This window comes from Cylas formicarius, unplaced genomic scaffold, assembly GCF_029955315.1.
Source record: "Cylas formicarius isolate icCylForm1 unplaced genomic scaffold, icCylForm1.1 PGA_scaffold_3__17_contigs__length_32017465, whole genome shotgun sequence".
Lineage (NCBI taxonomy): Eukaryota > Metazoa > Arthropoda > Insecta > Coleoptera > Brentidae > Cylas > Cylas formicarius.
Genome location: NW_026844326.1, coordinates 30,422,459 through 30,445,685, shown reverse-complemented (window position 1 = coordinate 30,445,685; position 23,227 = coordinate 30,422,459). Strand labels below are relative to the sequence as shown.

The window sequence follows — 23,227 nt, the reverse complement described above, 5'->3', positions numbered from 1 at the left end:
TTGGATTTTCTAATTTCTTCGAAGACTTCCGGCAAACAAATTATAATGGTAAGTGATTGAATTTCATCGTCTCATATATCGCCATTTTTGCGAACATCCTCGCAAGTAAGTTCGAATTTTTCACGCTAGCGTCCGAAATCATGCAAACTCACACCACCGATCACAAACTTTTATTCCGCAACTACGCAGTGTTAAATCGACGCGTGCGCTTGTTTTAATTATTAAACCGTTGCCATGACGACGCCCGTTGACGCGGCACCACCGCAGCCTACTGCGCGTAACCTCGAACACTGAGTGCGAACCAAATTATTAACGACGTGTACACTTCAATCAAAAAAAAAACGACAAAAAAAACACTTGTTTATTGGAGCAACAAGTACGAAATTTAACAAAAATACACGGTACAGAAATAAAAGTGTTTGTAAACATAAAACGGCCAATTGTAAAAAAAAAATGCGAAAATAATACGAAATGGGGAATTATGTGGCCGCCGCCTCCATGTCGCAGGGCTGCTGCTCCGGCTCCTCGTCGTTGTAAATGTTCTCCGCCATTTGCCACACCTGCATTATGTTATCCTCCGACACCGAGCATATCACCCACGGTTCGTTCGGGTTCCAACTGAAATCTGCGACCACAACGACGTAACAATTTTAATTTCGTTTTTTTTTTTGACAATCAAAAACAACCACACCGATGACACCAAAGCTCACGCGTGACGTCACATCATTTTTAAAACTTTGCAGGCGGCACACTTGCTTGGTGTAATAATAAAAGTATTGGACTTTAAACGACAAGAAACGTCAAATAAAATGATTAATTTAACAACATCGAGTTCAATTTGAACATTGTTAACGTCTTTTTTTGGAATTTTTCAGTTACCCATCGCTGCGACGTCAAGCTTATGGGGCGTGTATCATCGGTGGTAGTTAACTAAAATCGTTTTTTGAACAAATGAACAAAAACTGTGCAGAATAAAAATTACCTTTCATTTTGGTTAGTCTTCCTTATATACTGGTCATTTTCGCTTTTTTAATTCTTCAGCTGACACACAAAAACTAGTTGCTAGTTACGTCTAGAAAGCATTTAGTCTCACATATAAATTAATACATCTTATAATCAATAAAATGTTATTAATAATTTTAATAGGAAATTCAACGCTCTACAAAAATCGAACCATTTCAAAGATATTCGAGATCCAAAAAATAACTTAAATAACTTAATAACTTTTGTTATTTGCAGAAAATTGATTACCGTGAAATGTTCTCAATTATTCTTATCGGAAATTTAATGCTAAACGAAAAAGGTCTCCCGTGGTTTACAGATTACTCGACACATTTTGAAGATGTTTACATCGGAATGGTAATGGGTAACTTATATTCATAGTTTCTAATAAATATTTTCAATTTATTCATTAAATTGACGAGTTTTCGCAATATTCGTAAAAATTGGAGTTAGTTTGATAAAATTTTATGGATGGATTTATTAATATTAAATGGATAATAAATAAAACGACGAACAATAAGCACCCATTGGAATTCCAACGCAAATATCTTCAAAATGGTTGGAGAGAGACCTTTTCTGTCGAACATTCAATTTCCTATAAGAACAATTGAAATCATTTCAATAACAAAATCCGGAACAAAAAGTTATTTTTCTATAAATTCTTCAATTTTTGGCATCGAATATCTTTGGAATGGTTCGATTTATCAAAAAAGAACAAGAGCGTATTTTTGTAGAGCGTTCATCAATTTCTTATAAAAATTATCAATAAAATTCGCTTAACGATTTATTGGTGCTAAGATATGAATATTTAAATATGAGGCCAAACCAAAAATGCAAAACTATAATGATGATAATCTTCCCAGTAATATTAAGAGCTCATACGTGGTAGGTGCTTTCTACAGGTAACTAGCGACCAGTTTTTATGTGGCAGATCCAAAAAAAAAACGTCATTTTTTACCTTACGTTCAATTTATCTTGTTAACATTATAAAGCTGAACAAAAAAACGAACTGTTGGGTTAGTAGCCAAGTTTTCTTTTTCCAAGTGACGTATTATAAAACAAAACCCTACCAATTTCAAAAATCATGTAAGCCTACATAGAATGTGTTTAATAGGTTATTCCGATTACAATGCACATGATTACAATTACACTTTACATTTTAGTCCACTCGGTTTTGACAAATCGGCAAACACAGAAATTTTTTATATAATTGACGAATAAAAATATGTTTACGGTTGACATATTAGTAAACAACGCTGATGGTTGAACTATTGTACAAGTCATTATCGTTAATACGGTATTTCGCGAATTTAGAATCCGTGAAAGGAATTATATGCTTCGAGTACACTTTCTGAATAATAAAAGTGCAGAACGCCGAGCTCCTTCACAACACATATTTCCAAGGCTGGTAAAGAAATTTGCAGAAAACGGTAACCTATTAAATGCTAAAATGATATGCCGGAATCATAATGTTTTAAATGAAGAAAATAAGGCATTAGGGTTCTATGAAGCACATCCAGTTTCCTCTACTACTACAGTATATAAAGAGACGGGTATTTCTCGGGGATCAATCCACTCAGTTTTGGAAGAATATAAATATGATGCATTTAAATTTCGTAAAACTCATAAACTAGGTGCAGAATAATGTCAAAGGAGGATGCAGTTTTGATTGGATTTTTTTAAATAGAGAATGGGAATAACAATTTTTTGAAAAACGTTTTATGGACCGATGAAAGTTCGTTCACTACATGAAAGGGTTGTAATAGACAAAATACGGGATATTATTTATTATTATATTATACTAATTACCGATAACCTTGTCGTCCTAAGTGCTTTTCTCGTAATAAGCGATTATATTAATGTCTTTATCGGTATATATAAAAAAAGCACACCATTGTTTCAATCACTTCTAATTTGACTCTAGATGATAAAGTTGCTTTAATTTGGGAGATAGAACGGGGAGAAAAGGAAAGGGATGTGTGCAAAGAAAAAAATCATTGAGGCTGAAGCGGCAGGCAGTTCTAGTAAAAAACTAAGAGAGCCAATGGTTTCAACAGCAACGTCTTAAAAATGTACCACTCTCTGGACCTACCGTAAAGCTAAAAGCAGAAAAGTTTGCTGAACAGCTCGGCATTATCGATTTCAAGGCCTCGGAAGGATGGTCGGGGAAGTTCAAACAGATACATGATAATTACGGACAGATAAGTGGCGAAGCCCGCGATGTCAACAGAAACGATTGGCTGAAGAAGACGTGGCCAAAACTAGCAGAAAAGTATCCTGCTGACGACAATTTTAATGCTGACAAAATTGGCAGACTTGACAGAGGAAGCCATATTACAACAAACAAGAAAGGGCGAGGAAGAGCATCAAGAGGAAAACGAAGATGAAGAAGTTGATCTGGGACCACCACCAACCATTCAACAAGCCCTATATTCAGTTAAGCTGATAGATACATTTTTTATGTAGCGTAGAGAAGATGCTCCTCTCGAAGAAGTGGTGAAAATATAAGCCAAAGAACGAGACGCGTATTGGCATGCTAAAAAAATTCAAAAGAAAATGACCGATTATCTGAAACATTAAATGTAGTTCTTAAATATTTATACAAAATGTTCCTAAGCAGAGTTAAAATATGTATATAAAATAATTAAATATTACAGAACACATATTGCTTCGTATTGCTATTTTTCAAGTGCCTATAACTCTTTATAATGAAAAAATGAAGCAGTCCCTTCAATTTCGCTACACAGAGTTTCGACTGTATATAAAAATTTCCTATTCTTGCCGACTTGTCAAAAACGAGTAGACTAAAATACAATATACACGGTGTTCTTATTAAAAATATATATTACGTAGGCGGCTTATGTCAAAAAATTGATAGTGCTTTACAAAAAAAAAAAAACGCGACCACTTACACTACATTTTGTTTTTGTTTTGTTTACCTTGATACCTCTAAAAACAAACAAATAGTTGCATACAATTAAAATGTTTCTTTAACTTACTTTACGTTTTCACTTTTTCCGCGGAAAAAGTGTAGGCAAATATTTTGAATGGTGGGACGCTTAGAAGCACTTAGCGTAAATTTGATGTCACCGACATCTTTACTGCCTTTCCATCGGAAGTATGGGGCAAATTAGTTATTAAAAAAAAAAAAAGGTACTCACCGGATATTTTGGCAGTGTGGCCTCCGTGGATGAACAACAGTTCCGGGGGGCCGTCCTCGGCGTCCTCGGGACTCTGCTCCTCCCCGATCTTGCTCAGGTCCCACACGTGCAATCTGCGGTCTGTGCCGGACGAAGCGAGGATCGTCTCGTTGTGCGGCGACCACTGCACCTGAAAGATCTCGTCCTTGTGCGACTCGAAACTGTGCAGCTTCAGTTTGAGGTTGCGCAGGTCCCACAACGCTACAGTTTTGTCGGCGGACCCGGTCGCCAAGATAAACTCCGAATACGGATTGAAGCTGAGGCAATTGACCTCGGCGGTGTGGGCGTCGACCGTGTGCGACGGTTTGCTCGTGTTGTTGCACCTGGTGTCCCAGATCATCAGCTTTTGATCGTCCGCGACCGAACCGAACAGGCTCTCGTGAAGAAGGTGCCACGCGACGTCCTCCACCACAGCGGTGTGGCCTGTAGGAAAAAAAAGATCCAAAGCGACACCTTAGATAAAGTCTGTTCATAGATAGCACCACGTTCAATAAGAGTCGAATAAACATTGTTTATAACTTAGTCTCAGTAGAATAGTGTTTTCTACATTTGGGCGGGAGCATTTAATGACGTACACTAGACTCGCACATATTTTGCATAATTCGCACACGATTCAACACACGCTATATTACACACGAAATAAGAATGATTACTAATAAACCCAACCAAAGAATATTAAACACAGGTAGGTATAAAATTATTTTCTATTACGGACCACAATTTTAGCTGAATTTAAATTCCGAAATTTTAGGTAATAATCTTGTTGCATTGTAATGTTAATGACCACACTTTCTTATATCTATGAACAGACCATACCTTTTATATTTCGGGATTTGTAATAAAAAACTACAAGCTACCAACAAATATATAATAATAATAATAATAATAATAATAATAATAATAATAATAATAATAATAAATTGCCTTTATTGTATATCGTTATATACAAATATACAGTAGAGAAGAGGCGAAGTCTAGCAAAAGCTACTCCACTTAACCCATTTTATCCCAGTGGTAGAAATTTTATTATTATCACTACTAAAGAACATAAAATCGTAGAAATCGCCAATTTATGTGTAAAGGAAAGATCTTACATATGACTTCAAAAGTTAACAAAAGCGGTACATAAATTTGCATCACATTTTCAAGTATATCCAAAATAGTAAAAAAAAATATTTTGGATTTGGATTGCATTTTTGTTAAGTCTATAGCATGTAGATTTCATCCCAAAAAACATACATTGGAAATACTATATTGATATTTACGCGTGAATGGCACCACTGGTTTTATCTGTTAAACAAAACTTTGTTATTGCAAGTCTAAACAAGTCGGCGCATGTAGAATAAACAGCCCACAATTAGCGTGTTCTTTAGTATTAGTTTGTGCCTGGTGCAGTGAACGTTACAGTTCGTAAAATATGGCATTTTCAAGGTATTTGACTCAAAAGGAATTAGAGGCGGCTATGGAGGAGATCGTGATGGATGAGGACAATAACAATTAAAGTCGTAAGTATTATCTGTATTTACGTATTTTTATGTATTGTAGCATTCCATTCCTTGTAAATTTGTGCTAAAAATAACGTGAAAAAATATTTACAGAACATATTGGCGCGGTCTATATTCCACCCGACGTGGATACCTTGACTGACGAAGAAGATATGAACGATAACAAAAATCTACAAGAGTCTGGGTAACAGACTGATATGATTAGGACTTTCGAGTTACATACACCGATACAGCTGTCCTTCCAACAGTCCTGTAATTCATCAATTACTGAACCTGAATGATGAAACCCTCTGGTTCGTTTACGCGCCAGTATTTTTGTGTATGTTTCGAGTTTTTTTTTTTTTTGACACGTGTATTCTTAAGTGCAACAAAATAAATAACTTCAGAGCAAAAAAATATTTGGGATGATATGGATTAACCTCTTAAATGTTTAAATTGAAAACTAAATAGAAAGTTATAGTAATTGTAATATAAATATAAAGTTATTAAAAATAAAAATAAAAACAATAACATTGAAAATCAAATTATTCGAGAAGTTGGCAGTTTCAACCTGAAATATTTTTTTAAAGAATTTTATTGAATGTGATTTTACTGAATCGGGTATACTATTAAAAATTACAACAGCGTTATAAGTCAACGATCTGCGGAACAAAGATAAACGATATCGTGGCAGTGAGAGTCCGTAGCAGCTATTTTCAATTTTTTGCGATCTATATTTATTATAACTAACTATTTTTTAAGACCTTTTTTTTTTTATTGAGACCAACACAAAAAGCACACGTAAAAATAAAACGCAACTGTTTAAAAAAAAAATACACTTTGTGCTTCTGTCCTTTTTGTTGTATAATTTGAACAAAAATACTCAATTTCCACCTTTTTCCGTCGCCATGTTTTATTATTGATAATTATCTGAGAATTTTTGGCTCATTTTTTTCTGACCAATACTGCATTCCATTTACGTTTTTTATTATTTCATCTGAAAACATATTCTTTTTTAGATGGTTGTTACTAATGCCAGTGTTTTCATATAAATTATTAATTGTTTCTAAAGCCAGATTCTCTTATTCAGGATTCTTTTCTTCCTGATTTTTTTTTTTATTTTTGACAATGGTAATTCTCGAATATATATTGTAAATGTTTCCACTGCTTTACAGAGATTTCCAAAGGCTTATAATTCTGAGACCTTTCAAGTGACATTCCAGTGCCTAAAAAGAAAATAAAAACATTAAAACAATAATTAATAAATGACAAACCAAATACGCGCCCAATTTTCCCTTAAAAAATTAGTAAAGGGTTAATTGGGTTTTATTAAATTTATGGAATCATTTTTTTTTTCAAACACGTTCAAAATCCCATTCTTTCCTAAGTTAAAGAACGAAATACTTTTTTATAAAAGGTAAAACATAAAAATAAGCATCTAAAAACTATAAAGATGAACATAAATTCATATTTTGGCAAGAAAAAACAAAAAGGAAATTGAATTTTTAAACAATAAATGCCTTAATTGTTTTAAAAACGTTTTTGTGAATACCCTACGTTGTACCAGTTAAATGAAAATCAAATAAGTAATAATAAAACAAAATATTACTTACCTTCCTGTATTTAAACTATCCCTTGAATATCTGTCACCCAGATTTATTTGGATCCTGTTCTTCCAGCCATTTGAAAGTTTTCACGCGCATTTGGCAAACCACCACGAGATTTATTTTACCACAATTTATGCATATATTGTGCTATATTGTTTATAGCGAAAAAAATCATAAATATTCTTATGAAATGTAAAAAAAATCAATTAAAGTAAAAAAAATGTAAAAATTCGCGATGTTTTTAAATCAATGTTTTTGATTTTTGTAAAAAAAATTCGAAGTTTAACCAACACTGCTACCAACACAATTCATTATCCTTTAAAACTGCTTTTTTTTCCCGATCCCAATCAAAGTGACTTATTATGAATTATAATTTTAAAGATACACCCATTGATTTAAATAAGCAAAAACTACTCTAGCATACCTTGACGTGGCAAATCCCGCGTTTACCTGTGAATATCGTTTTGGCGTCGATGATCCTGTTCTCCTTGGGCGTCGCGTTTATGTCCCATAGACAGATAGTGTGGTCGTCACTCGCCGACAGCAGGTACCCGTTCAGGTTGGGGTTCCACGACAGCCCGTAGCCTTCTTTCTGATGGCCCCTCAGTCTCAGATCGGGATGACACTCGCCGTTCGGGTCCGGCTTGCTCGGGTGCTTTGTATAGTCGAAGACTGCAATGCAGTGTCATGAGTATCGCGCTAGGGGTTACTCAATTTACTTCAACTCATATAAAATGGTATACAGTGTAGCATGTAAATGGGCTTATTTAACCACCGACTTACCCAAAACGTCACTCGATGGGGTCTTTGTCGCGATGACGCACGGATTCTGAGGCATGTACCGAGCCCGGTTAACTTCGCCCTCGTGGTTAATCTTGATCTCGATCTCAATCTTACCGGACACAGAGCCGAAACCCCCAAATTCACCTTTCTCGTTGTCGTAATGCGAGGCGTCGAATTGGGCGTCTTCGTTGGGGAGCTGAACGCTGGCTATCAAAAGGTGGTTCTGCTCATCGGACGTGTGAGTTCCGAGGATCAAACGGTGTATCGAATGGTCTTTGCCGTCCGGCCTCGTCACGTCCGGCAACCACTGCGCGGTGAGCGAGGGCCACTCTAACGCGTGGGTCATCACGAGGTCGTACAGGAACGGCGTGTTTTTCTTCCATATTTTGTATTCTTCGTTTATCACGCGTTCCTCGACCGCATCGTCGAAGGTCTCTAAACAGCGGACGGTATAATCGCAGTGCGTGTGGAACTTACAGCTCGCAAATTACCTGCATCGCCTTTATCGGCCATTGTTTTGTCGCACTTGAATTTATCCAATCCGACGGACCCGACAACCTACGGAACCCTTTCTGATAATGGCAGCGGCCGACGACGCCGTCCCGCCAAATACAAGCCGCAGAACAATGACGTGAACGCAAAATGGTCGCGACATTTCGACCGTAGACCACAGAAAACGAGCGCCGCCGTTACGTCACCGCGCTGCTTTAACGCCCGAGCGGAAGGAAAATGAAAAAGTTTGCTAGTAAACAATAATTTAATGATTTATTTTTACACGTACGTTTACTACGGCGACGATACAACGAAGAAAGAAAAAGAGGCGAATGTAAACTGTCAGTCCGCGATTTAACGTGAGAAAAAAAAAAAATTGCGACCTAGTCCCTTGCAGCAAGCACAATAATTATTATCATCTACTCTGGATGGGGAGAGGCTTCTACAGAACCACGAAAGTGTACAATGCCCGAAAGTCAGTCGTCTTCGGGGGCGCCCTTGTGAACTTTGTTCACGTGCCTGATGAGATACGACTGCTTCGCGAAAGCCCTCTTGCACTCTGCGCACTCGAACCCGCCCTTGCTGTGCACGCGCATGTGCTGCAAGTACTGATTCTTGTTCGTAAACGACATTTCGCACTCGTTGCAAGCGATGCCCGATTCGGACACGTGGGTCCACTGGTGCGCCGTCAAGTAACTCTTGACCGTGAACCTTTTGAGACATATCTGACACGCGTACGGCCTCAGCCCCGAATGGCCCCTCTTGTGCGTGTTGAGACTCGACTTCTGCGTGAAACGTTTTTTGCACACGTCGCACTCGTAAGGGCGCTCGCCCGTGTGGACTCGCATGTGCACCTAAGAAAGCAACGTCCCCCACAAAACCTTACCACCCACGGCACCTTGGTAATACTTACTTCGAGATACGGCTTCCTGCAAAAGGCGGCGTCGCACATTGTGCAGCAGTAGGGCTTCGTTTCCGAATGCTGCTTCATGTGCACGTAATAACTAGATGGCGAGGACAGCGTTCTGTGGCATACCTTGCACACTTGCATTTTTGATTTTTTCTCTTCGGCGGTTTTAGGGGTTCGCGTCACGGACTCCGGCGGCTACAACAAGCAATGAATGTTGCGACTAGCGAGGGAGGAAGGACTCACAGGTTCGGGTTCGGCAGTTTCATCGTACGGGGGTTCGGTTCCGGTTTGGTATTGCTGGTAAGGCCTGTAATTGTCGTCCGTGTTAAGGTAGTAGTTTAAAGGTTCTAGTTTGACACCGTCGAATATGTTATGGCCAATGTGATGGAACATCGTTTTTATATAATAACACTGGAAAAAGAACAATCTATTTTTGGCTGGCGTGGGACATCATCTCGGGCGACACTCACGAATTTAGATCGCGGCTCCGGGAACTAAGTGGGCACGATCTCGTACTCCATATTAGACGCGAACCGGCCCGATGTTTTCAAATTCAATAGCCCTCCGAGTCCTCCAAACGTCACAACAAAATATGTTAACAAACATCCCTCAAAAGCAAGATAATCGGAACCGCCAATCAGTTATCTGCGGTTGAAGACCTTTCCACAGACCAAAGATATAAGATAGAAGAAGATACTGTTACGAATGCTATCTATTATTTGGGTCCAAGTACTAAAGAACTGCCATGGCGGTTTAAAGTAATGCGTCACACTGAAAATACTGCAGTAGCTTGTAACGAAAAACAGCACTTTATTTCTATTTTAATAAAAAAATATTTTACATATTTAAAACTTTAAATTGAATTGAACCGTACGTCCCGCGCGATTTCCGTTTTCATGCCTTTTTTAACATTGCCTTTGTATCTTATACTCTTTATTTATAATATACGCGTTACTGCTAACGCAAACGTGCAATGGACGATCGTCGCGACATCGCGCGTTTTAATTTGGCAGCTTTCGAAACTCAAAGGAACATGCGGCGGAAAATAAATTTTTACGCCGATTGCGAAGCGCATTTATTGCAACGTTTGAAATATGAAAGTTAAAGAGCCGTGGCGGCGCCGCGGTCCGGGCACTTTCCAATAAAAATCGTCAGGCGAGCTGCACCGCGCTCGCGAAAAAACGAAAACATCTGTCGCATGTCAATATTGTCAAAATCCCGAGAGATAAGAAGACAGCGGAATAAAATGTCAAGAGAGACGATAGCGATGTGTATCGTTCGGGTGGCGTTTTGTGTAAAATGGCCGGTATTTTAGAGGAAAAATTGCGCGAAGCGGCATGCCTAGGAGACGTTGAATCGGTGCGAGCGCTCCTGTCCAGAAATATCGACGTCAACGCGCGGAATCAAGTAAACGGCTGGTAAATACGGTCCGTATCATAACCTTACTTTGTTCCGATTTCAAGTTGTTAAAGGACCGCCCTCCACTGGGCCTGTAAACGGGGCAACGAACAAATAGTTAGGTTGTTATTGAACAATGGCGCGGACAGAACTGTAGAGAACGTACAGGGGCAAACTGCCGGCGACGTGTGCACTTATCGCAACATCAACGAGCTGCTCGGCTCGGCAGGTGCGGAACCCGCGTCCGCGGCTCTTAAATTCGTGCCGAATTATCTGAAAAATGCCCCGCTGAACGGCAAAGTCGACCTCGAAGCGATCGGTACCAAACACCCCGATCTACTTAGTATGCCAAACGCTGTTTTGCCTGTTATGCAAAATGAAGGTATGTGCCAGCGATTAACACCATAAACTATAATGCAAATTGGTATGAGTAATCGTCCTATTTTTTTAATAACAATAGAAACAGAACAGAACATATAAATATAACATTGTAATATCTAATAATATTAGTTTTCATATAAAGGCCTTGAGGTTATGACACATTTTCTTAGTAGTGTCCTTTAATACAGTTTGTGGTATTTTGCTGTAGCTGTAACACTGTCCATTATTAAGCATTAAGTAAATTAATTTTGTTTGGTCTAGTGTCTTAAGTTTTCATATTTTTAAATAAGGCAAGCTTATGTAGGGTTCTTGGCTATTACTTTAAGGGCTTTACTTTGTAGCCTTTCTAATCTATTTAGCAGGACTAGTATCCCAGGTGTGGCTCTACGAAGCTATTATATAGCAACTGTCTTGTTTTTTCACCAAGTCGATGAGAACATCTTTTTATTGCACCTAGTTTTCCAGAGATAGTTGTAGTCCTAGGTATTTATATTCACGCAATTTTCTGAATGCCTCTTAATTTTTTTTTATATTTAGGTTACGAGGTGCTTTCCCTGTTGGTTTAAATATCGTATAAACTGGAATTTTTAAGCCAACTTACTTTAATATTAAAAATTTTTTTGGTGGCATTTCACATTGTTCACATTTATATTATTAAAAAAGGTAAACCAAAACGGGAACCTATACATTAAAACAATTGCTTAAAATGATGAACGTAAAAGTTGTTAAATTGCAAATACGAACATAATTATTTTAATTTATAAACTGAAAAAAACTGTTTGAATACACAGTTTCAATCCTCTCCGAAGCTTTCAGAATCTTAATCGGCAAAAGTTCAAAAGCTGCTTCGGTGGCTCCTCAGATCTCTGTGATATTATTGTGGAGATTGAGATTTATTATTTCATCGCTTTTTCTATATTTCTTTGGACGAGGTTTCGAATGGGATACAAATTTAACCTTAAAGTAAAAAATTCCTTAAGTGTTTATTTTGTTGTTTAACTTAAGGAGACAGGTTAATAAAGAACACGTCTGGTCGTAGCGCAACCCGGTAACAAAGTACTTTTATTTTACATAGTTTCCTTAGATCATGTGATCCAAAAGTACAGCATAGTATAAAACTAAAATATAAAGCCATCACGGTATATGGGATTGATACAATAAGATCATGTGACATTAAGTGACATTCCGCTACTCATAATTTTAACCTATTTAAATACATGTCCATCGCATAGTTAATTATTTTTTTATTACATTTTTTTGTGAATGATTTAGGCGTGTGCGATTGCTTTGCATATTTTTTTCTTTTATCATGACCAAAAGTAGAAGTGTTCTGTAGTTTTTTTTTTTTGGTTTTCGGAGAGCTCCTGAAGTAGCTTTTGAAAGTTTACGAATGCAACCTCGTGTTATTCTGAAAGCTTTGGAGAGGATTGAAACTGCGTGTAGTTTTCAGCTTCATAAATTTAAAGCATTATGTTCAGATTTGAAAAAAATGCTAATTTGAAATAATTTTGAAGTTTCTTATCGTTTCAAATAATTGCTTTAATATCTAGGTTCTCGTTTTGATTATCTTTTTTAATAATGTATAATAAATTTTTAAGATATTGATGTATATCGTGGAGTTTTCGAATAACAATACCTTTATTACAGCTTCAAAAAATTTGGACCAACGTGGGCCAAAACGTCTTGCTTATCTTGTTATAAATACCGAGTGACACAAGAAAGTGGGAACACTATAAGTTTTAAACGGCTAAAGATAGCGATATGAAATTTGTAAAGTGGCGTTGGAAGGAGAGGACAGTTTAATTTAATTAAAATAAAAAAAAATTGTGTTGAGGCTGTGACCATCATAAATACTATTTATCAGGTCGCCTGATCATAAGAAAAATTGTAAATGAAAAAAAAATGTAATGAACTATTAATTTTTTAGGATAACTTAGTTTTTTCAAAAAGCACCCCAGTAGGAAAAAAAACTTTTTAAAACCGGCACTTTGTTTGCAACATTTTAACACCAAAATTTTCAAAATCCGTTAAAAAATAAGCTCACAGGAAGGAAAAAACCAGATAAGCAAATACATTTTTATAAAAACAAAACATTACTTAGTTCGCTTTGCTTCTATTCATCATTAATGATCAAGTCGGTAAGATTAGAAATGCAGAAGAAACCCTCGACAAGCTCATACAGCAGAAAGAAAAAAAAAATTTTTAAAAATAAAATAAAATTCAAAATGTACAAAATGTCAGAATTTTCAATCGTGCCAACTTGATGATGAATAGTAATATTTTGTTTTTATAAAACCTCCCTGCGAGCTTATTTTTTAACGGATTTTGAAAATTTTGGTGTCAAATTGTTGCAAAAAAGTACCGGTTTTAAAAGGCGCTATTCGAAAAAATTAGGTTATTCTAAAAAATTAATAGTTAATTACACTAAATGCTATTTGCCATTAGACAAGTAAAGTTTCATTTACAAATGTTCCCACGACCAGGTGACCCGGTAAATAGTGTTTACCCTCCTATACGCAATTTTCAAAAATTAAATAAAAATTTTAAAAAACAAAAAAAAAGAAAGAGAAAAACCGTCCCATCCTACGCAGAATGATCCTAACCAAAAATGCAAGAAAAAAAAATACGTTGCGCCATTTAAAATTAGAAATTTTCTGTCGTTTCCGCTCAAACCGGAAGTGCAACCATTGTCTACGTATTATCAAAAAATTGGACATTCGATCTATATTAACCCTTCCAAATTTGAAAACGCCATTTCAAAGACATAGAGTGTTCCCACTTTCTTGTGTCACCCGGTATATTAAACACCCTAGCATTTCTAAGAAATGAGTAGAAATAAAACCATCATTTGTATCTGTCTATTTGAAATCACATGCCGTTAGGTCAATATAAGTTTAAAGTCTGTTCATAGATATAAGAAAGTGACTAACTGATACGAATTAAGGAAAGACCCGGTTAAGCTGTAAGAATGAACTATGAAACTTAAAAAACCTAATAAAGTTCACGAACAATTTAAAACAATTACATACATAGGAGAACCTAACGAAAAAGTTTCAAAATATTTGTCAAAATGTTGTTTAAAAATAGCTTTCAGAACTAACAACACAATAGGAAAATATTTAAAAAACAATAAAATGAAATGTCCAAAATCCCAAAAATTTATATCGGACAAACAGGTAGATCCTTCAAGAAACGCATTAACAAACATAAAAGAGCGTTTAAAAACGGTTTCGCATAGAAATAAACTGACCACGCTACTGGATTCGACGTAAAAAATCCACATCGAATGCGGTTTCATGGGACACGAGGACGAACTGCCCGGGCGCTAATTGCGCTAATCGAAGCGTCGATTCGGACGAAAACGTTTCGTTTCAGATTTGGTGCTGAAGGTGAAAATTCACGCGTCCCCCGATCCCGACTTTATCGAAGTAGAGCTGCCCAGGTGGAAATTAACCTACGACTCCCTATTGAAGACGTGTTGTGAGGAGCTGGGCGTGGCAGAGTCGCTAGTGGAACGCGTCAGGAAGCTGCCTGATACGCGCCTGCGCACCGACAACGACGTCAAACGTCTGACGGACTACCAAGCGCTCGAGCTGGTACTCAGAGGAGGCGAATCGGGCAATCCGTACCAAAGCATTGGCACGTGCAAGGACCAAACCATCTTGTACTAGGATGCCGCTTTTCGGTAAAGAGAAAAAAACGCGCAAAAACGGCGGCGGCGGAGGCGGCGGGGGGGCGAAAGAGTGCGATCGCGCGATGCTCGAAGAAAAGTACCACCTGAAGGAGATGCTGGGCACGGGCGCCTTCTCCGAGGTGCGGCTCGCAGAGAGCAAAGAGAAACCGGGCCAGCTCTACGCCGTCAAGATAATCGATAAGAAGGCGCTCAAGGGCAAAGAAGACTCGCTGGAGAACGAGATCATGATCCTGCGCAAGCTCAAGCATCCCAACATCGTGCAGCTGCTCGAAACGTTCGAGGACAAGAACAAGGTCTATCTGATCATGGAACTGGTGACCGGCGGCGAACTGTTCGACCGGATCGTCGAGAAAGGTTCATATACGGAGAAAGACGCTGCCCACTTGATACGGCAGGTGCTCGAGGCGGTCGACTACATGCACCAGCAGGGCGTGGTCCATCGCGACCTCAAACCGGAGAACCTGCTCTACTACAGTCCGGATCGCGACAGCAAGATCATGATCAGCGACTTCGGCCTGTCCAAGATGGAGGACGGAGGTATAATGGCGACCGCTTGCGGCACCCCCGGCTACGTGGCGCCCGAGGTGCTCGCGCAGAAGCCCTACGGCAAGGCGATCGATGTGTGGAGCATCGGCGTCATCTCGTACATCCTGCTGTGCGGCTATCCGCCGTTTTACGACGAGAACGACGTCAACCTGTTCGCGCAAATACTCAAGGGCGAGTTCGAGTTCGACTCGCCCTACTGGGACGAGATCAGCGACTCGGCCAAGGACTTTATTCGGAACCTGATCTGCGTCAACGTCGACAAACGGTAACCCGTAATCATATACTGCTGAACTTCTTCGATAACTTTTTCCTGATTTGCCAATAAAATTTACCGCACTTATTGCTAACCTTGTAATTTTTTTTAAAAGCTTAAAATTAAGTAACAAAAAAACTTTAAATTCTCACCGTAAATTGTTAATCTTATTTTTTTTTCCAAAGAAACTTCCACAGGCTACTGTAATACTTTTTACAAAACTTCTGGATTCCTCCTGCGTCGGTTTTTGCTGAGTCGAAATTGCTGACGTTTCGCCAATCATCCTGTTGGCTTCTTCAGAGCTTGACTGAAACTGACTCGCATTTTACACTGTAGTTGCTTATATATTGTTTGAGGGGGGAAGCGGAGCTAAATGAGGGGCATACACATCGTCTCGGACGACTGATTCTCATATTGGTGACAGGTAGAGAACTGAGTCGCGGTTAAGATCGTTAGGTTGTATATAGATTTCTAGATCTGAGTCGCGATTAAGATCGATGGGATTTCTATACCTTCCTAGACCTGAGTCGCGGTTAAAATCGGTAGGTAGTTAGGTTGTTTATAGATTTCTGTGCCTTCTAGACCTGAGTCGCGATTAAGATCGGTAGGTTCTTTATAGATTTCTATGCCCTCTAGACTTGAGTCGCGGTTAAAATTGTTAGGTTGTTTATAGATTTCTATACCTTCTAGACCTGAGTCGCGGTTAAAACCGTTAGGTTGTTTATAGATTTCTAGACCTGAGTCGCGGTTAAGATAGTTAGGTTGTTTATAGATTTCTATGCCTTCTAGACCTGAGTCGCGGTTAAGATCGGTAAGTTCTTTATAGATTTCTATGCCCTCTAGACCTGAGTCGCGGTTAAAATCGTTAGGTTGTTTATAGATTTCTAGACCTGAGTCGCGGTTAAGATAGTTAGGTTGTTTATAGATTTCTATGCCTTCTAGACCTGAGTCGCGATTAAGATCGGTAGGTTCTTTATAGATTTCTATGCCCTCTAGACTTGAGTCGCGGTTAAAATTGTTAGGTTGTTTATAAATTTCTGTGCCTTCTAGACCTGAGTCGCGATTAAGATCGATAGGTTCTTTATAGATTTCTATGCCCTCTAGACTTGTGTCGCGGTTAAAATTGTTAGGTTGTTTATAGATTTCTATACCTTCTAGACCTGAGTCGCGGTTAAAATCGTTAGGTTGTTTATAGATTTCTAGACCTGAGTCGCGGTTAAGATAGTTAGGTTGTTTATAGATTTCTATGCCTTCTAGACCTGAGTCGCGGTTAAGATCGGTAGGTTCTTTATAGATTTCTATGCCCTCTAGACTTGAGTCGCGGTTAAAATTGTTAGGTTGTTTATAGATTTCTATACCTTCTAGACCTGAGTCGCGGTTAAAATCGTTAGGTTGTTTATAGATTTCTAGACCTGAGTCGCGGTTAAGATAGTTAGGTTGTTTATAGATTTCTATGCCTTCTAGACCTGAGTCGCGATTAAGATCGGTAAGTTCTTTATAGATTTCTATGCCCTCTAGACTTGAGTCGCGGTTAAAATTGTTAGGTTGTTTATAGATTTCTGTGCCTTCTAGACCTGAGTCGCGATTAAGATCGATAGGTTCTTTATAGATTTCTATGCCCTCTAGACTTGAGTCGCGGTTAAAATTGTTATGTTGTTTATAGATTTCTATACCTTCTAGACCTGAGCCGCGGTTAAAATCGTTAGGTTGTTTATCGATTTCTATACTTTCTAGACCTGAGCCGCGATTAAGATCGTTAGGTTGTTTATAGATTTCTATGCCTTCTAGATCTGAGTCGCGGTTAAGATCGGTAGGTTCTTTATAGATTTCTATGCCCTCTCGACTTGAGTCGCGGTTAAAATTGTTATGTTGTTTATAGATTTCTATACCTTCTAGACCTGAGCCGCGGTTAAAATCGTTAGGTTGTTTATCGATTTCTATACTTTCTAGACCTGAGCCGCGATTAAGATCGTTAGGTTGCTTATAGATTTCAATACCCTCTAGACCCGAGTCGTGGTTAGGATCATTAGGTTGTTTATAGATTTCTATACCCTCGATACTTGAGTCGCGGTTAAGATTGTTAGGCTGTTTATAGACCTTCTAGATCTGAGTCGCAGTTAAGATCGTTAGGTTGTTTATAGATTTCTGTACCTATCAATCTTAACCGTGACTACCTGTCACCAATATGAGGATCAGTCGTCCGAGACGATGGTTATATCTTTCATTTAGCTCCGCCCACCTCAAACAATATATAAGCAGGTACGGAGTAAAATGCGAGCCAGTTTGAGTTGAGTTGAGTATCTTTTTTATGGCAAAAAAAACATGTTTGCTCAAAAAATTGAAGTCATCTCTAAAAAAAAAGTTTGAGGTTGCAATTTCCTATTAATATGCGAGGTGTTAAGGTCAGGGTTTTCTCTGTTAAGATTTTGTAAAACGATATTAAGTCTTTCTCTTATCACTTGCAAACTTTTAGGCCTATTATAATAATTTTTATTTTTTAAGTATACCCACAAAAAATGTTACTAGGATTCAAGGCTGTCAAGGCAGACTTGACCATTTTTAAACAATATGGCTATTGTCCAGAAATCAAAAACAGCTAAATTAAATGTCATTAAATTATATGTTGTTGAAATCAGGAAAAAAATTGATCTACGATTTAAGCTAATAGTATATAGGGTATTTAATTAAAAAAAAAAGACGTTGGCCAGTAGATAATAGAGCAAAACAATTTTTATTTTTTCAAAATTAACCCTCTAGGTGGGTGTCAAAATGTATTGAATAACAATCAAACAATACAAACAACAGTGGTCCCAATACCGAACCCTGCGGCACCCCGCATTATTCAGATACTTATCAAAACCGATTTTTTTGCACCATTCACTATGTTTTACAAACTTCTTGTAGGGTAAGTCAATCAAAGAATCGCCTCCCGAAGTTTGCTAACGTATTTCGACGACACCGTGTATAATTATAATATAATACGTTACAGGTACACCTGCAAGAGGGCGCTCGCGCATCCGTGGATCTCGGGCAACGAAGCGAGCAGCAAAAACATCCACGGCACCGTCTCCGAGCAGCTGAAAAAGAACTTCGCCAAGTCGCGGTGGCGGCAGGCGTACCACGCAACCGCAGTCATCAGGCAAATGCAGCGGATGGCGTTGAGCAGCGGGGGCGGAGGCGGAGGTGGCGGACAGAAGAGCCCGTCGCCGCAGCCGAACGCGTCGGGATCTTCGTCGGGACCGGGCAGCGCCGAACAGTCGAGAGGAAGCAGCGCGTCTTCTTCGGGACATCAGTGAGCGACGGCGACCGCCCTCACCCCCCTCCAATTTTGAGGGCCAACGCAAAAAAAAAAAAAAAAACGAAATATTCTCTCTCTTCTTTCTCTCTGTCCGGGACTGTGTGCGGCCGAGTTTCCGACCCCGCCCCCCCTTTTAGAATGGATTTATCTGTTTTTTTTTCTCTTTGCGAAACATACGTTTAATCGCCACCATTTCGGCAAATTTCTACAATCTGACTACGCAATTTTTAATTATCCTTAAAAAATGACAATAATTGTCAAGCGCGATCTTTCTAAAAATTTCGTAGCAGTTGCGACCTTGAAAAAAGTCGCCCATTCAGTCTGAATAACGGAACCTCACTAACCAAAGAATAATTATACCCAATACCCAAAGAATAATTATTTCGAAAGTCCATGTATCTTCAGACCGCGATACTTAAGGGTTTGGATATTAATTACCGGGGTTAATTAAATTAATAGTTCCTATTATTAATTGAATTAATGCGCAAGTCCGCTCTAGCTAATTTGAGATGCTGCAAATTGAAAAAACAATATCGAATTTATTCTACACGTGTTTAACTCATAACTGGCCGCAGAACCGCATTGCATTTGCATTTCGAACGTTTGAATACCGGCATTATCCGCCGCAATACAAAGCCAAGAGCCGCTAAAATTTATATCATGTATTATGTTTAAATTAATGCCATTGATTCTTTAAGGGTTAAACGAGATCAAAGTTATAAACAAAATAATAATATACGTTTATTCCTATAAAACAAACAATTCAAACAATTATTCGGTCAAAAAAGTACTTAATTTGAAAAGTACATTTCTAATCTTTTTTTTTATGTGGTAGTCCTTAAAACATTTTCCCAACACATAGAGGAATTTCACAATATCCGCACATAAAGCAAGTTCCTCTCCTTATGCCGTGAATTTTGCAAAATTTGCACCGTTTCTGTGGAAAAAAATTTTTCCCGAACTTTTAAGTTTTACAAGCCTGCTTGCTAGCAACTTCTAGTAAATAAGAGGTAAATATGCCGGGTTCGATTTCTTGTATATCACAAATGAATTAAATAATGCGCATTTCAACATAAACATAAAAGCCTTTTTCGTCCATTTGAGACTTTTTCTTATAATAAGATTATAACGACACGGTTTATATACCTATTGTAATGTATAATACTTACTGTTTTTTTCATAATTTCACCAGTTTTACATGAATTAAATTTTTTTTTTTTTCGGAAAACATGATGGCCTCTTTTTAACTTATTTTTTTTTTATATCTTGAGGTAACCCACGATTTTCTCTACTTGTACCACATATTCTTTTCTTCCTGGAAAGCAAATGCTCTGCTAATTCAACACTATTATAATAGTTACCCATGTAAAAGATTTTGCAACTTTTGTCCACTTCCGTTGTGGAATTTAAAGTTCGTTATGTCGGCACTTTGCGATTCGCATAACATTCTGACAAGCATACCATACTTAATTATCTTGCCTGGATTGTAGACTCGAAAACTTAAACGACCTCTGTGGGGTATCGTTGTCTCATCCAATGAAAGATTTTTGTTTGGGTTTATAAACTGTGCCAAATTTATTTGAAAGATATTCTGTTATTAGTTCAATTTTGAAGAGCCGATCTGCGTTTTCTGGCGTTTCATCATTATTACAAAAATGTAATGATTGCAATATTTGTCCAAACTTATTTCGAGGCATAACTTTGCCAAAAAATCGCGGTTCAATATGTAGATCAGTAGACCACACTAGTTTTTCTTACCTGCCCCGTTAAAATATTCAAACCAAGAAACTTCTTCATTTCGGCTATTGTTGTATCTGTCCATTGTTTAATCTTTTTCACGGATTTATATCTGTGAATATTTTGCATATGATACCTGTTTGTTTCCTTTACTAATAATTTAAAAAAATCATGGCCATTAAACAAATCCACTGTATCTTGTATATTTTCTGGATTTTTTTGGAAACACTTTAACACCATCATTTCCCAAAATTTTAGGACCAGTGTGTAGTTGTTTCATTGCTAATATTATTCCATTCAAAATCGTCTTATTCCATTATAAAGCAGGTTAAATAATAAATTAATCTATATTTAAAAACTGATAAAAAAAATACTCAAAATAAATCCGCTGTTGGCACAAAGTTATTCTGTACTAGTACGTCGGCGGCTACTGGATTTTAAATAAAAAATAACGTGTTATTACGTCAGCGGCTACTGAAGTTCGGACAAAAAATGACCTATTACTACGTCAGCGGCCAGTAATGAGTTAAAACACTTCGAAAAACATAATTTATGCAATTAAAAAGATTCCGATGTGGTAATAAATTCAGACCTTTAAAACTTTCATTTTCAGTCATGTCTTATTTCATTTGCAATAAGTTAAACCTTTCCGACGGTTTTTAATAATCTTAGGGAACGAAACCTTTCTGACTACGTTTTTAACACGCAATTTTTAATGATTCTTAAAAATTTCGTAGCAGTTGAAAAAAGTCCGATAATGGCCTATTCAGACTGAATAATTCGCCGCAAATTGAGGTTATGTTTGCTGCGAATGAACACATAGTTCAGGTGCGTGACGTACTCACTCAGTTGAGCCTTTAACTTGAAATTCCGTGTATCTTCAAACCAAGATATTTTTTGGGTTTGGATATTAATTACCGGCAAAAACTAAATTAATAGTTCTTATTATTAATTGAATAATATCCGTTTTCTTATCAAGAATGGAGTTGGGTCACTTGAAATTAACAACCGGGTTCGTTACAAAATTTGAAAGTGCCAAGTCTGCTCTACCTAATTTGAGACCCTGTAAATTGAAAAAAAAAATACCGAATTTATTTTACACTTCGGAAACATAATTTATGCGATAAAAACATTTTTAAACTACATTACGTTTTGTGGGTGTGAAATGGATTTGAAGAAATGAGATCTTTAAAATTTCCATTCTCATTCGTGTCTTATAGAAAATTTTATACGGTTCATTTCTTTACCATTTTAAAAATGCACCTTCTAATAATTTTGTTGAAACAAAATCTTGTCTCATTTCATTTACAAGTTATACTTTTCCGATGGTTTTAATAATCTTTGGTAAAAAACGAATGTTCTGATATTGAAACTTTGTGATCTATGATTTCCACATTATTTTCCAAAGTTTGAACAATTTTTAACCACATTATGTGTACCTTTTCTCGAGTACCTTTGGATGTAATAACACGTGTAAACAAAATATTGTAGATGTTACTGAAGACACTAGACATCAAGTTTATTTTATTATTTATTTTATTTATTTATTTATATATTTCCTCATCTTCATATATTTTCAATATTTTATTGTTTCCCTCGCAACGAAGCTAGTACAAATTAAACATTTTCGGATGTAGATATCTTCTATTATGATTGTGAGGTCTTGTTTAATGCGATTCAAATTTAGGAAAACTTTTAATATGGTTTTGAATCACGCCTACATTTGCATTGATTAAGTCTCGTTTTGAGCGCCATTCAGAATGTTTGAAAAGTATCCAAAAAAAAACGAAAACTTTTCCGTTTTCAGAATTCAACAAATACCCCAAACTCCAATTTCTTGACGAAGCTTCGTATAGCCTTTTATTTGCTTCTTCACCGTATTTTTTGCGCAAGCATTCTGACAAGGGTATATTTCCGGTTTTTCTGAATGTATGATTCATCAATTTTTTTTTTCATTTATATTTATTTCTTTTTCGATTTTTTTAAATAATCATCCGTTTTTGTTTTTTTTTTAACTGAGGAGGCTTTTACTTGATGAAAATCCATTTATCAAAATAAATAAGAACTAAAAGTTCAGATTCTCACGAAATTATATATTTTGACTTGACAATTTTTTCGACAACACCGTGTCTTTATCAAATGTCACATTGTCATGTCAAAATATATAATTTTGTGAAAATCTGAACTTTTAGTTCTTATTTATTCCGTTTTTTTTTTGTTTTTTAGTTTTTTTAATAGTTTTATTTCGGATGAACGGGATTGTATTGCAATTAAAATTACCCGCATCGCTGCTTTCCGACATTATCAATATTGAATATATACGGATCAATTATTAACGAACTCTAAAAACTTATCTGTCGTGGGAATATAAGCAAATGAAAGGCTCATTTTGCTTTTTTAAGTGTGATAGGTTTGTCGAAATCTTAATTCACTTGTTCCACT

General features: G+C 37.2%; 4 protein-coding genes across 4 annotated transcripts; 2 read left to right on the top strand and 2 right to left on the bottom strand.

Moving 5' to 3' along the window:
* Positions 1-344: 344 nt before the first annotated feature.
* Positions 345-8,717, bottom strand: LOC132699497 (histone-binding protein RBBP4). The gene is made up of 5 exons (XM_060666246.1): positions 8,568-8,717; positions 8,077-8,511; positions 7,744-7,965; positions 4,164-4,625; positions 345-625 (listed from the first exon to the last, which is right to left on the bottom strand). Exons 1-5 carry the CDS (start codon positions 8,587-8,589, stop codon positions 480-482), a joined length of 1,287 nt encoding a protein of 428 aa, XP_060522229.1. The 5' UTR covers positions 8,590-8,717; the 3' UTR covers positions 345-479.
* A 111-nt stretch (positions 8,718-8,828) lies between these two features.
* LOC132699498 (gastrula zinc finger protein XlCGF71.1-like) lies at positions 8,829-10,369 on the bottom strand. The gene is made up of 4 exons (XM_060666247.1): positions 9,949-10,369; positions 9,722-9,889; positions 9,482-9,673; positions 8,829-9,422 (listed from the first exon to the last, which is right to left on the bottom strand). Exons 2-4 carry the CDS (start codon positions 9,869-9,871, stop codon positions 9,045-9,047), a joined length of 720 nt encoding a protein of 239 aa, XP_060522230.1. The 5' UTR covers positions 9,872-9,889; positions 9,949-10,369; the 3' UTR covers positions 8,829-9,044.
* Positions 10,370-10,508: 139 nt separating this feature from the next.
* LOC132699069 (ankyrin repeat domain-containing protein 40-like) lies at positions 10,509-14,928 on the top strand. Its single transcript, XM_060665533.1, has 3 exons — positions 10,509-10,896; positions 10,951-11,258; positions 14,633-14,928. Exons 1-3 carry the CDS (start codon positions 10,778-10,780, stop codon positions 14,926-14,928), a joined length of 723 nt encoding a protein of 240 aa, XP_060521516.1. The 5' UTR covers positions 10,509-10,777.
* Position 14,929: 1 nt separating this feature from the next.
* LOC132699068 (calcium/calmodulin-dependent protein kinase type 1-like) lies at positions 14,930-21,409 on the top strand. The gene is made up of 2 exons (XM_060665532.1): positions 14,930-15,762; positions 18,740-21,409. The coding sequence occupies exons 1-2, from the start codon at positions 14,930-14,932 to the stop codon at positions 19,044-19,046; spliced, it is 1,140 nt and encodes a 379-aa protein (XP_060521515.1). The 3' UTR covers positions 19,047-21,409.
* The last annotated feature ends 1,818 nt before the right edge of the window (positions 21,410-23,227 follow it).

What these genes read in the sequence shown, in the direction of transcription:
- LOC132699497 (XM_060666246.1), bottom strand. Translation starts at nt 8,589, where the DNA reads ATGGCCGATAAAGGCGATGCAG. An exon ending in CCCATCGAGTGACGTTTTGG is followed by an intron (nt 7,966 to 8,076) that starts GTAAGTCGGTGG and finishes ACTGCATTGCAG; the next exon opens with TCTTCGACTATACAAAGCAC. An exon ending in CGCCAAAACGATATTCACAG is followed by an intron (nt 4,626 to 7,743) that starts GTAAACGCGGGA and finishes TTTTTCCTACAG; the next exon opens with GCCACACCGCTGTGGTGGAG.
- LOC132699498 (XM_060666247.1), bottom strand. Translation starts at nt 9,871, where the DNA reads ATGTTCCATCACATTGGCCATAACATATTCGACGGTGTCAAACTAGAA. An exon ending in AAACTGCCGAACCCGAACCT is followed by an intron (nt 9,674 to 9,721) that starts GTGAGTCCTTCC and finishes TGCTTGTTGTAG; the next exon opens with CCGCCGGAGTCCGTGACGCG. An exon ending in GCAGGAAGCCGTATCTCGAA is followed by an intron (nt 9,423 to 9,481) that starts GTAAGTATTACC and finishes TTGCTTTCTTAG; the next exon opens with GTGCACATGCGAGTCCACAC.
- LOC132699069 (XM_060665533.1), top strand. Translation starts at nt 10,778, where the DNA reads ATGGCCGGTATTTTAGAGGAAAAATTGCGCGAAGCGGCATGCCTAGGA. An exon ending in CGGAATCAAGTAAACGGCTG is followed by an intron (nt 10,897 to 10,950) that starts GTAAATACGGTC and finishes AAGTTGTTAAAG; the next exon opens with GACCGCCCTCCACTGGGCCT. An exon ending in GCCTGTTATGCAAAATGAAG is followed by an intron (nt 11,259 to 14,632) that starts GTATGTGCCAGC and finishes GTTTCGTTTCAG; the next exon opens with ATTTGGTGCTGAAGGTGAAA.
- LOC132699068 (XM_060665532.1), top strand. Translation starts at nt 14,930, where the DNA reads ATGCCGCTTTTCGGTAAAGAGAAAAAAACGCGCAAAAACGGCGGCGGC. An exon ending in TGCGTCAACGTCGACAAACG is followed by an intron (nt 15,763 to 18,739) that starts GTAACCCGTAAT and finishes AATACGTTACAG; the next exon opens with GTACACCTGCAAGAGGGCGC.